The sequence below is a fragment of the Sciurus carolinensis genome, chromosome 5 (genome assembly GCF_902686445.1).
Source record: "Sciurus carolinensis chromosome 5, mSciCar1.2, whole genome shotgun sequence".
NCBI lineage: Eukaryota > Metazoa > Chordata > Mammalia > Rodentia > Sciuridae > Sciurus > Sciurus carolinensis.
The window spans coordinates 10,160,437-10,175,018 of record NC_062217.1 but is presented as its reverse complement, the minus strand read 5'-3'; the positions used below and the strand labels follow the sequence as shown (position 1 = coordinate 10,175,018).

The window sequence follows — 14,582 nt, the reverse complement described above, 5'->3', positions numbered from 1 at the left end:
TGGCAAGACAATCAACCAAGCTGGTGACTCAGGGCTTCAAGAAAACTCACAAATGAGATATTTTGAAAGCAAACTCTAAGGCTTGGGACTGGGCAACAAGAAGGACAATGAACCTGGTAAATTAACTATAATGACAGCTTTACAATTTATACTCCAAGAAGAGAACAATTGCATCTGAGGGTGTGCAGGCTGTGTATACAGACAAACCCTATGCACATACTAAATATAAAATAAACTAAAATTACTAGAGTTGCCTTCAAAGTCTCACAGAGCCTCTTTCACTATGAGCATCATATCTGATTGTATTGCACAATTATTTGAAAATAGTGATAGCAATCTGTACACATAAAATATAGCAGCATAGCCAATATAAAATTGAATCCTCTCTGAGTCTAATTTTGATTACCATTCAAAACTATAATGAAACATTTAAAATTGCTTATGAATGCACTCATCCAGATGATGTATGGGATTCTTCTAAAATTTGGACAGTGTTCCAGAACAAGTGATTCAGGAATGAAAAAGAAAAAAACTCTTGCCCTTGTGAAGTTTTCATTCTCAGTGAATTCCCAAAAAGAAAACAGAAATAGTTCTCATCAGAGAACTGTTTAAAATCAGAACAATTAATTAGTAAATGTTAGTCAAGAAAAAAAAATTATAGATCACTAGATACAGGGGCACCCACATAGGATGAGTTCATATGACATTTTTCCAAACCACTATTAATATTTTGTTTCTTTGGGCATTAAAAATGTTATATATGCAGTTTCAATATAACTAGCCTCTTTAACTGCTTGTAATTTGCTTTAGTCATAAATTAAATTCAGTATGACATAGGATGAGAGCTTGTCATTATACTGAGGACTATTTAAAATGTAACACGTTAGTTTAAGCAAGCATATTTCCCTGGGAGGGAAAACTATCAGAAACCTGGGGAACATGGTTTTCAGAATGTATCCCTGTGTGCGCACGCGTGTGTGTGTGTGTGTGTGTGTGTGTGTGTGTGTGTGTGTGTGTTTTACTAATGCTTGTGTGATCATTTTAAAAGAGATTTTCAAAATTAAATTTTTAGAAAAGCAAACATTATAACCTTTAAAAAATCACCTCTTCAGTTGAGAAAAATAGAGTCAAATTTTGACATTTGGGGGCTCACATATTCAGAATGCATGCTCATCAATAACAGGTGACTGAATTTTTGTTTGTTATGTGCTATATAAATTTGCTAAAGAAATTGATGTAGTAAAGTTAATCCACAAATATATTTCACACTACATCAAAGGATGGATTATTTTTTTAGTCAGTTTAGGACCCTGGGTGAAGATCACAAAAGCATACAAATATTTTAATTTCAAAAGACCTCATACTGTGAAAACTGGCTTAGCAAAACTTTTATTAGATAATGGAGAAGGCTATTTTTGAATTAATAAATGATTTTAATTAATTGTTGGACAAGGTTTCTACTGTAGACTTTCCAGAGTTTGTCATGGTGTTTGCTTGTCACCAACAAGCCCACAGCATGCTGGATGGCAAGCGATGGTCAATTAGGACTGATCTCTTTTTACTTTCCCTGGAAAAAATGGAAATAATGCCCTGTGCATCGTTTTTAGCTTTTTGCCTCATGCTTCTAAGAGTACTTCAATATTCATAATTACTTTTCCTAAACAGTATTATAGTGGCCCAGAATACAAACACCAGTAACACACAGTGTTTTTCTTCTTTTCTTTTTAACCTTTTGCTCTTAGCATTCTTTGTTCTTCATGCTTTTCTGTCTTCCTCAAAATTTTTGGCTGACATTTTCCTCCCAACTCTGAGCTGACCACAGCCTACTCTAGTCACCTTGGACAACAGACCACTCCACTCCTGTATAGAAATAATCTTCACATTGTGTTATGTACAAAATAGTCTTTCGTAAGCTCTGTTGGTTGTTTCAGAATTTATATTTTAGTATTAGATTGAATGGTGATGTTTCAGTTTCTTATATTATCTCTGAACTGATTCTTTTGTTGCATTAAAAAAAAAAAAGAAAAAGGCTGTAGCGAGTGGTAAATGTTTGCATTTATTCTGAAAAATAGCAATACCTTAAGATTTTTAAACCAGGTAATTGAGAGTGGTAGTCCCAAGACCTAGCCCAGTGGTAGATAAACAGCAGGCACAGATGACTGATCAAATGCATGAACCATCTTAGACAGACAACTTCTGTAGATTGCAATGCATGCAGTAAGAAGCCAATTAATATGCCTAAGAACACACCCATCCATCACTCACTGAAACTACTAATATTGCTTCTAAAAAGAAATTATTCCCTCCGGCAAAGAGAGAAAGATGTAGTGCTTTTCAAGTTAATATCATTAACTTACAATTCCTCCTGCATGATTACAAAAGACCACAGATGAGATTTGGAGATGACTGTTGGGTATTTCCTGGATTAGTACAGTTTGAATAAGCAGAGATGAACGTGCCACACAAATAGGAAGAGGGGCTAGGTTTATATAATTTATGCTTTGCAAGGAAATTCTAAACATAATCAAACTCATAGGAACTGAAATTTTTATATTAATCATCAATAATCAGTAAGGCTTAATAAGTTTTAAATATTTTTAATGAATACAGGCTTTGACATCTGGCATTAGAAGTTTAATCTCAGATTACATTTTATGCCTGATGTATTTAGCAAATCATCTCTTTTTTTCAATTTTTATTTTCAAAGGTCTTACCATTGGTTAAAAGTTGTTATGATTCAATGTGTACTGATGCCTTAGTTATAATATTTACAAATAATAAATCATCTTATATTCCTGCTTCCAAAAATATATAAGCAGAATTAAATCACGTAATTGAGTGCCTGGTGCTACTAGAGACATTTTAGCACCCCAATCACAAAAGAGAGGATTTAATTTGTGTTTTGCACCAAGGAGAAATAGACAGCAGAGGACTCCAGTTATGAGCAGAAATCAGCTTGCTGGTGGCTGAGTAGATGAGATATTCAAGAACTATCTGTTGATTTGTATAAAGGTAAACAGCTGGAGCCTGCTAATCAATTATCTAGCATAAGAAAGTAACTTAAAAGTGCCTTTTGAGTCTTTAGCAAGCAGAGAGACCAGATACATGTATAGGGATATATTTTGCAGCCACAAAATGATATGCAATGGAATAGCTTCTTGAGTGCATGATCTATTGTCCCCAGTTCCAAGGGCCCATCTGTCACTGTGTCTTAGTATTATTATTTATTACTTCAACAGTGCTCAGAGGATGCATGTTACTTTTACCTAGGCCTATTGCCAGATGAAAAACAGGCAACTGAGAATTGTTTGAAGAATTCACAGCCTTCAATACATGGGATGCTCTGAGGCAGCACAAATATATATCATCCAAAATGGTTTGTTTTTGCCTGTAGGGATTTGGTGAGCCAGAAAGCGTCTAAGAAGAGGAATAAGTGGGGAGGAAATTAGAAACAAATAACTGGGGACCAGGAATTAGTTGGCAGACACCTTGGAGCACGAGCAGTATAAAAGATGGGAAATCCTTAAAACAAATACATCCCTCCAACAAAAAGTTTTTAGAGCTAGATCTCACCAGAAGGACTTTCTGTTTCTCTCTGTGGTATTGCATGGAACGTGCCACCTCCAGAATGCACTTCTCAGACACAAATCAGACCAGTGCACTAGTGGGTGAAAACTTCCCACAGGTCTTTACTGACCACAGCATGAAGCCAGAACTTGCAGAGCATCCAGGCCCTGCAAGAGGCAGCCAGCCTCCTTCACGAATCTGCTCCAAGCGCAGCCCATCAGCCACTCTGACTCCTTACAGTTCTCCACGTACCAGGCTGCTCCCACCTCCTCGGCATCTCAGAGGACTCCTTTCCTCTCTGTGAAGTCCTTTCCTCCCCACATGCTGTCATGCACCACGTGCTCCTCCTTCAGGACGTCATTTCCCCTTCTCCCTGCTTGGAGACCTCCCTGGTATCCCCAAGTGATGTTCTGGTCTATTTATCCATGCTTGCCTCCCCCACACCCTTTCTTTTCCTTGTTTCCTGCATTACAGATTGAAGCCACTGAGCTTGGTTTGTGTGTTTCCTTTCTCATGGGGCAGTGACAAGCTAAGTGTTCAATAAATGTCAGCTGAGTGATTAAAGGAAAACTTGGAAACTCGTACTAGCATCTAAGAATATAATTCTCTTATACTTACATTATACTTATATCTTAAATATTTAAATATCTGAAATATTTTATATTTATATTTATACATTTAATGCATTTGGCAAGCTACTAGGTCAATAAAATTAGTTGACAATACCAGGAAATCACTGCTTTAGTACTCTTACTTTGAAACACCTCCCCCCCTCAAAAAAGAGAAGAGTTTCTGGATTTAGTTTGTATACTATAATATAAAGTTGCTCCCCGGCCCTTTATGCTGCAGTCGTTTCCCCGCCTCCCAACTTACCACCTAGCTTGTCAGTCTGTGAACATCCTAGCTAGCCACTGGTTCATCAGTCAGCCTGCAAGTCTCCTTCTCTGTTATTGGTCCCCTGTAAGCCCATGGACTTCCACTCTTTAAAGATAGCTGCCCCACCATTCTTGCTCTCTCTCCTCCTCGCTTTCCTGCATTCTCCTCCTGGCTTTCCCTTTCTCCCTCTCTCTTTCTCTCATTTTCTCTCTCTCACCCTGCAGGGAGGCACTCTGCCTGTCTGCTTAATAAACTCTCTTATGTGAGTTTCTGCGTCCAGTATGGTTTCTGGGTTCTTACAGTTTGTTGTACTTAATTTTATAAATTAGGTATCTTTAGATAACAGAAACTCGAGCATCAGGTATAAATTTTAAGTACACTGTAATATTGCTGAAACAGGCTAGATACAAGTTTAAAGAACCATGTATGAGGGGTGGACAATAACTGTCTTTCTTCCACAGGCATTTTATTAAGAATTAACAGAATTTCAGACATAGAAAACACTCTTCCAAAATAAAAGTCTCAGTCCCCAAGTCACTGGCATGTATGTTACTACCTGCGCTGGCAAGTGAATATTTCTATTGGTCACAGAAGACAAGACAAACTTCTGTTACTCATCCAATAACTAAATCTGAATATTACTTGGAGTCTTTTAGGTGCAAATCAATGTATATTTGTACAGCTCTGTTCTAAGCAATGTAGAAACTTAGAAAGAGTTTAACATGATGATTAAAACAGAACACAAACATTCGTGATGTCCCTGTGTATGTGTGAGCACAAACAGGCTCATGTCCTGTGAGCAATCGAACACAGGATGTCTGCAAATGACTCTGGGTGGAGAGACAAAGAACCCGAGTGAGTGGTAAGGTTGGTGCTGTTGGCAAATGAATTAAGGTAGGAAAAGTATGAAAAAGTAAGGTTTTGAGCAAAAACGTGCTTAATCAAAGTCTTAATTACCATAGGGTAACTTGGCGAAGGCACAGTGACTCACATTCAAACCACATTAGATGTCTTCTGCAAAGCAGCAGAGCCCCTCTGGGGCCTGATGTGTTTTTATGATGATGACTTAAATGCTTAAAATGTGCCATGTTTCTCATGTAACTATAAAAGCAAAAGAAATCTACAAATATGAGACCACAAGGTAATAATATTTAAATTAACAGCATAAATATAATGTGACATATGACAGCTTGCTAAAACCATCTGATTAAAAGCTTAAGCCTAGAATATGAGGATGTGCTGGCAAGCCCACTGTCCTTCTGAGCTGCGACTGCTCTGCTATGCACGTTTCAAGAGGAGTGTGGCACCCGATGCTGAAGTCATGACTAGTGATGCAGCTCAGGAAAATGACATCCCACTGCTTCCTTCAGTTTTCCCTGAATAACCTAATATTAACTCCAATTATTCCTGAATGACAAATAGAAAAAACCAAGACTGATTTTAATTTTTAATTTTTAATTCACATGTATTGAAAATAAGAAACAATAATTTTGGTTTTTATAAATAGCACATTTAAATGTTGATGGAAATTCAAAACTACTAAAAATAGCAAATTCATAGCACTTTGAAAATTACTTGGTCATAAACTGATTTTTTTCTTTTTTACTCACCGCTTCAACTTCTAATATCTCACTTGTTAACACTACACCCAATGCTGTTTGCTTGCAATGAACATATAATTCATGCTTTGCACCTACTCTGTTCTTTTAATCTGTTAGAACAGTGACCATTAGAGTGGTACCTACTCTCATTTTTGTGATGTGAAATCCATGACTTTATTAAATAACTAAGAAACAAAATCTTCTTTTAGGAAAATGTCATACATTTGTTTCATTCAGGCCAATACCGCAAAGAAGTCAGCAAAAGCAGGTTTCAATCACAAAGCGCTCAACCCAGAACATTTGGGTCTTTCACTGCCTGTGCAGAGGTTGCCAGAGCCTGGGTGACCAACATAGACAAGTGACAGGGTAAGCCCGGGCCCTCTCGTGGATCTCAGAATGCAAAATGGGGCTAGGCAGCACCAGGGGACTAAAGCCACAATTGAAGAAGAGACACTTGAGCATTCTCCCACGATCAACTTTCCTCCAAGTGGACCTCCTGAGACAGCTACTTATTATCTGAGCCCATGCATGTCTAAAACTACTGCTTAGAAAAACTGGAGATCAACTTAGTGGAAGACTCAAACCATATGGAATAATTCCCAAATCCATTCATGGAGGGTATAGTGAATGCCCACCCTTCCCAAGAACCAGCAGAATTCCATAATATAGAAATACACACTGTGGAATACTGAGTGGAAACCTCAGAGAGAGAATCTAACAATAAGTGGCCAAATATAGAGAGCTGTAATTTAGCAGGATACAAATTACAGGTGTTGCAAAACCAAAGAACAAAACAAAACCAGCAACAACAAATGTCCACCAAGGCACTGCAGGATAATTAAGGGCAACGGAATATCCTCATCTCAGAATACCTGCAAAAACTCTCTTCCAGAGACCACAGACCATGTTAAAGAAAAGCTACTGGAATAGAATCCAAACAGGGTAGGGCAGGTGAGTGGGGCAGTGCAGAGGAAGGATGAGAAGAGAGGCCCAGCAGAGCAGAGGAAGTGGCGCTCGGAACTGAGAAGGTGGGTAATGGATAAGCCACGCTGTTGTAAGTCATGGCAACACCAGCCAGGCACCCCTCACACTGACCATCTCTGGAAACCACTCTGCCCATAATAGAAGAAATTCCCACTTCATATGAGCAGCAAACAAAAGTACTCTGATCCAGCCCTTACAAAAAGATACAGATGAACATTATTCAAACACTGCATAAACATGTAAACACAAAAACAAGTACTCAAGGCAGATAAAAATTATAAGAGAAAATAGCAAATCAACCAAAAGAAATTAAGAAAATAAAAGTTATAAAAGTACCCAAAATACTTGAAATTAAAAAGGACAGAACTGAGGTCCAACAATCGGATACTGAAGAAAGACATAAAAGTGTTCAGGAAAAAACTGAAAACAAAAATTTAGAAAGAGGAGTCACCTAGCAGGAACATGGGTGAAGAGATGGTGTAGTGAGTGTTGCAAGAGAAACAGAAAGAAGAAGGATGAAAATGAATGGAACCAACTTTTTAAAAATGATGGAAATTAAAGATGGAGACATAGGTCCTGGTGTAACCAAAGGATAAAAGAAATTCTGAAGAACAACACAGAATAAAGCAGGTGTCACATCACGTCCCTCATAAACTATGTCCCAATGTCAACAAAAAGTTGTATTTTCATACAAATAATGACTTTAACAATAAAAGGAAAGCACTTCCGTATTCACAAGAAAAGATCCAATCACTTAGAAAGAAAAAAAACATATTCCCAGCTGCAACATTTTATACCGCAAGGCAATGAAGTCCCAGATTTAAGAACCTCAAGAAATGTAATGAGAGAAAAGTACCGTGAGAAAGCTAGAAACAGACCCACAAAGAAAAGCAAAGAAATACATTAAAAAACAGAAAAGCAAAAACTAAGTTAGAATAAATAAATAAATGTTTCCTTTTGAATGAACAAAAATAAGTAAGTCAATTGACAAAACTAAGTCAAAATGAAGTAAAAGAAGGCCAGTTGTTACAGTGTACATATTACATATCTCCCAAAAGTTCAAGCATGAGACAATGCAAGAAAGCTCAGAGGTGAAATGATTGGGGTATGAGAGCCTTAACCCTATCTGCTATATATAGTGCAAGAAATTAGTAAATTTAGTAAAGTTGCAGGATATAGTAATGATGTATAGATGTCAACAGCCTTCATTTAAAAGATTAGCAGTAACTTAGCATTCATCCCCTGTTAGGGACTAACTGGGTGGTAACCTTAGGCCAGTGGAGTGTGGCTGGAGGAGGTGGGTCATTGGGGGCATGCCTTTGGGTTTTTGTTTTGTCCTTGGTGAGAGGAGAACTAACTCTCTCTCTCTCCCCCCTCTCCCTCTCTCTCTCTCTCCCCCCTCTCCCTCTCTCTCTCTCTTTCTCTCTCCTTTCTGGTGCCATGTCCCTGGTTGCTTTCCTATGCCACACTCTTATGTCATAATCCTCTGCCTCACCTTGTGCCCTGAAGAATGGAGTCAGACATCTATGAACTGAGACCTCTGAAACTGTGAGCCCCCAAATAAACTTTTCCTTTCTCATTGTTCTTGTCAGGTCTTTTGGTTTCAGCAATGAAAAAGGTGACTAAAACACCCACCAACCTAAGAAAAGAAACTCTAATACAAATAACAACAAAATACATAATTATGAAAAAATACTTAGGAAACAGAGAAAATCAAAATTATTTTAAGCAATCTGTGTTGATAAATTAAATAAACTAAATACAGGATGATTTCCTAAAAAAAATATACTTCGCCAAGCAGACCCCAATAGATCAAGCAAGTCTGAACAGATCAATTTACATAAAAGAAATAGGAAATATTGCAAAGGGAACCTCAGCACAAAACCAGATGGTTTCACAGGATATTTGCACCAAACCTTTAAGGTTAAAGCAAGAAGGGAACCCAGACTATTTCAGAGCACGGGAGTGCAAGCATACATGTACACACAAACACAGACTCACACCAAGAAAACCTAACATCGAAACCTGACAAAGATTAGACAGAATTTAAATATCACGAGAATAATAACAAATATAATCAAATGGGTTAAACCAGAATGAAAATGTATCATGACCTAGTTGGGTTTCTTCCAGAAAGGTAAAGGTGGTTCAATATCAAGAGATCTATTCTACTACAGGAGGAAAAAATAACCATTTGACAAAAATTCAAAAACTATTTGTGATACAATTCTGAATAATTGGAATTAATGTTTATCACACCTTAACCTGACAAAATATACACACTATAAATCCAAATCCTTCAAATTACTTAATAAGGAAACACTAGAGTTGCTTTAGGGAAACCAGAAACAAAACAAGGATGTTCATGCCTCTAGCACTATTTAAAATTTTATCAGCAGAAATAGTCAATTAAATATGTGAAAGCATTTAGGGGCATAAGAATCAGAAAGAAAAAAAGCCAACTCTGCTTCTATTTGCATATGACAAGTTGATATGAAAATATCAAAAAAATTTATGGAAAGACTGCTATAAATAGTACAAGAAATTAGTAAATTTAGTAAAATTGCAGGATATAATAATGATGAGTAGATGTCAACAGCCTTCATTTAAAAGATCAGTAGTAACTTAAAATATATAACTGAAGATTAAATCTCAGATAGCAAAAACGTAAAACAACAAAGCATAAACATAATTCAAAATGGGCAAAATCCATCCATATGAGGAAAACTATATAATCCTCCAACGAGACACAAAGACAGATTTGATGGACTGGGATGGAAGCATTGTGTGCAGGACACATAATCATGCACAAAGCCAAGGACAATGGCAAACTGGGAAAACAATCACAACTGACATCACAACAGTTAATGCCCCTAATGCACAGAGAGTGCTCAAAATTTGAATTTAAAAAAACGACTTAAACTGGTTCTTAGAAACATAAAAATATGCTCAGGCTCACTACCAAAAGGGAAATACAAATTAAAATGGCACCAAGTTACTATTTCCCATGCTTTGAGGTGATAAATATCCAGAAGTTCGACAAATGTTATGGTGACCATGTGGGGAAAGAGGTACCTGTACACATTACCATTCAAACTCCAAAACTGTTTAGGAGTACAGAGTTTATAAAAGCTACTACGTGACGCCATCAGTTAACAATCAGACAAATCTAGGAAGCACGATATTCTACAAGACAAAAAAGGCTCATTTCTCCCAGTGGATCAATGATTGGGAAAAATATTTTGCAGAATGTATGGGGCTAAGACTTAATGCACTTGGAGAGACTGGAAAGAGACTTAGAAAATATAACAATCAAATACATTATGTGGACCTTGAGTCCTGATTCAAAGAAATCAACTATAAAAAGAAATATTTGTGACAACTGGGGTGGATATCAGTCTACTTTAAGGAATTACTGGTAATTTTTCCAGATATAATAATGGTGGTTATGCTAAAAAATTTCATCAGTGAGCAATGTGTGAGGAGTTATTTCTGAAATGACTTATCAGAGTTGCTTTAAAATGAACTGGCTACCATGTTGATCGTTCTTAAATGTGTGATTCATTACCACTATAATCCACTTTTGTTTAACCTGTAAAAATGCCATAAGAAAAAGTTAAGGGTGAACACAGTGCTCCACCGGCTGCAATCGCTCTTATAAGGCCAGCAGCCATGCAGCCTCCACAAAGGAGACCAAAGAATTGACCCACAGTGATGAGCTATGAGTCATCCTACTGAATTTTCCAAATCTGTGTACAGAATGAAACATTCTCTTTCCCAAATTACCTAACCTGAGATGCTGACACAACCAGTAAATAAGAGCCAGGCTTCGAGTCAAATCTGTCATCTGTCAGACCCTAAAGCGGCTGCTGCTGCCTTATGCCACCAATCCCTTGGAAGGTACAGTTAAAGTACTCCAGCAGCACTGTATGTAACCTCTGCAAAGGTGGATGCTGCAGAAGGAAGAGAGGGCCTGTGACAGAATCTTTTCCTTCCCTTTCTTTACTCTTTATTTACAACTTTTCTTCACTTTTGTCTCCTTATGGTGCCAATTGCATGCTACACATTCCTTTTCTCCAGAGTCTTGGAATTCCTTTCTGTCCCATGTCCTTTTTTTTTTTTTTCTTTTTATATCTTCAAAACACCTCAGAGCAAAGACATCGATGGAATATCATCATGCTCTCTCTTTGTCATGTACCGTTTCCCTAGCTTTCCTTGTCAACACGGTATCTCCTCTGTGAGGCACAAATAGTAAGGTGCTTTCCTCTGTGACTATGCCAGGCTGAGGGTTCCCCCTCTGTGGCATTGTGTCCTCCACCCCGGGTTTCACAAAGCTGACTTTTGGGTCACCTACATCCTTTCCAGATGTTCCCAGGCTCTGGACCTTATAAAATGCAATTAATTTTTAAGATATGCAACACAGTTCTTACCAATTTAAAAGACTTTAATATGAATAAAATTAAAAGAGGTCTTGTTTTACTGAGATCAATGTGAAAATATTATTAAACTGATGAAGAGGTTGGATGTGCTTTGGTTACTGACTTGAAAGACATGGAAACACTCACCTTGACAATACCACGGATGTGCATCTTTGCTATCATCTCTGCCGTGTACAGGAACATCAACAAAGTATCCAGAGTAAAGGTCACATACTGGAGAGGAGGGTAGTGCTCGAAGGTCATCGGCGTGTTCATACACACAGAGATGACGCTGATGATGGCACAGATGCGCAGCAGAGAGTGGACCCACTGCAGAGAGGTGCAGAGAGACCATAGGGCACTACAGGTGGGTGTCTTTAGTTTGCAGTATCAACCACACTATTTGCCAGACATAAAGCTAGGATTTAAATATTCCACTAGTGCAGAGTTAAGGAAGAAGGGGACAAATGTCTGTTAATGCTTATATGCTAAGCGTTTTCACACACTTTAAGTGTTCAATTCTCAAAGCAGCTTGCTTTCAACGTGAACACACTAAGACTTAGAAGGTTAGGAGACATCACTGTGGTCAGACACAAAGAAGAGCCAAAATCTAGATTTAAAGCCAATGAGGGTTTAAAGTCTTCTGGTAATTTCCAGCAATTCACTCAAAAGACTTAATGTTGCTCTTCCACTTTTTTGTACTATGAGCACCTAGAATTTATACTACTCTATTTCTGTGCACAGTGACTTATGGTAGATCACAAATGCCTTTTAAAATAGATTGATATATAATGCTTCCCATGTATTGGATTTTCTTTTTATTTGTATCATTTATAATCTGAATGGAAAATAATTTTAAAAATCTGCCTCATCTTATATTTTGAAGAGATAATAAGTGGACTTTTTATTTTAGAGAGCATGTTATATACAAATTTAGCCCAAAATCACTTTCAGAATTGTAGAAATTAAGTTTCTGTTCAATCCTAGCAACAAATTCTCTGTCTGAAGATTTTTCTTAATCCCCAAACAAGAAAAAAGAATTAAAAAGAAAAACATGTGTTTAGATATGTATGAGTATGGGACATATGAACATTCATAAACAATATCGTATTATGAAAAGTAATACCTAGGATAAAAATACTTAATTGCATCAACATGATAACCCACATAATAAATATCACTAGTGAATTATTTAGTGCACAGATTCTTAAGCATAACATAAATGTTGTTTATTGACCATTTTGGATATATATATATATATATATATTAATTAAGATGTTAATTCATTAATTCTTTTACTCTCTCTGAACAAAAAGTTTCAGTTTGGTAGTAGGTGGATTCTGCAGTTATGCAAACTAATAAACCCTTAAGATGAAAACTAGAAAAGACTGTCAGAACTTTGAGGGGACTTAGACATGTGTGGGCTAGTGAGTGGAATCTAATACTTGCCTGAAAGCATGGTGCCAGTAATTCCATGTCACCTAAGTCCCTGGTGATTCAATTTCTTATAAGGGTTGATGTACATTTCATGCAATTTGGAAGCACTTCAATAAATAGTCTCCATTCGGGCTTCCAACATAAAGAATCTAATTACCAAAAGAGCCTCCAAAGCTCTTTTGCATAACAAATCTGATTTGAATTTGAAGAAAGAATTACAATGACGTATTAATTTTGACAGTGCCTCTGAGGCTGTTTCTCTATCACAACCATCTTCAGCAGAAGTTCTCATGAAGTTTTGTAGCAGTTAGACACTAAGAAAAAGTAAGTGTTTGATTTATTCTCTATTACACTCAATTCTCCAAACACTGATGGAAGATCTACTATGGCACATCAGAAATGCTGGGCTCTGAGATCACACAAATGAAAGCAGTATAGTCTGACTTAAAATGATTAAGCAGTACAGCAGTACAGCACATGTACATTATACACACAGTCATCCCTTGATATCTGTGGGATACTGGTTCCAGGAACCCCCTGCAGACACCAAAATCCAAGGATGTTCAATTGCCTTGCATAAAATGGCATTATATTTGCATATAACTTTTAAATCATTCTAGGTGACTTATAGACCTAACGCTGTGTAAGTGCTATGTAAATACTTTTATACTGAGTTGTTTCTCAAATAATGACAAGAAAGAAGACTGCATGTTCAATACAGAGGCAATTTTAAAGAATATTTTCAATTGGTGGAATCTGTAGATACAGAATCTGTGGATACTGAGTACTGGCTATATTTATGTACAATACACATTTATATTTATGCACAATTATGAAATAGGATAAGTAGTAGGAAGGGGCAAATGAGGAGGAGGATGGGAGGGGTGTATATCTCAGGCAGCCCTATTGGACGAGGAGGATTTGACTCTTCAGAGCAGTACACACAGAAGCAGACTGCCAAGCCTCAAGAGGACTAGTGTGTAGACACGGGGAAGGGGTAGCTGCTAGTCAGGGCAGAGCGTGCAAGAGAGCTGTAAATGTAATGCCAGCACATTTTAATTCACAGTGAAGGCCTCTGGGATGTTTCAGTGATTGTAAAGCAGAAATAGCAGTGTAGAAAGAAAGGTGAGCAGGCTAGGGAAGTTGTCTGGCAGGCAGGTTAGAGAGAGAAAGAACAGGAAGTCAGAAGGAAGCCCAGGCAGATCCTGTTGCTCATGGCTAGGGAAGGGCCACAAGAGGCAGCAGGTCAATTTGTTTCCTCACCACAGCATCTCCTCAGAGATGGCAATTTTGTGGAGCTAAGCTTCCAAGACTCATGAGTACACCATTTCTGTGGGGTCCAGCGTGCAACTAACCCTGGATGGCAGCTCTTCCCTTCAAGTTCCCAACTTAATGAGGCGGAGAAGGTGGGGAAATGCGTCAGAGACTGGCCACTCTCTCGTGAGCCTTTATGTTCAAAGTTCACAACTGAGAAGTAGCCCTTTCATTCCAAACCTCTGCCGATCCGCTCACAGATCATGCACGTGGGGAACCGTAAGGAAAGGACATTGGTTAAGAATAGGCCACTCATCTTGGATCAGCCTGGGAAGTGGAATTCACTCTGCACTGTGACTCTGAGGACAAGGTGCCCAGAGTGGGAAAGGGGGGAAGCGGGGGAACTACACCACCTGGCCTGCCCTCCTATGGGAGGAACTGACAG

The 14,582-nt window shown here is 37.9% G+C and overlaps 1 protein-coding gene across 5 annotated transcripts in view; it reads right to left on the bottom strand.

Moving 5' to 3' along the window:
• Nalcn (sodium leak channel, non-selective) overlaps window positions 1–14,582 on the bottom strand; it is a 313,879-nt gene that overhangs the window by 280,388 nt on the left and 18,909 nt on the right. For all 5 annotated transcript variants that reach the window (XM_047553611.1, XM_047553608.1, XM_047553613.1 and 2 more), the window contains exon 3: window positions 11,594–11,776. In XM_047553611.1, coding sequence (XP_047409567.1) covers window positions 11,594–11,776 — 183 coding nt within the window. The remainder of the gene's footprint in view (window positions 1–11,593; window positions 11,777–14,582) is intronic.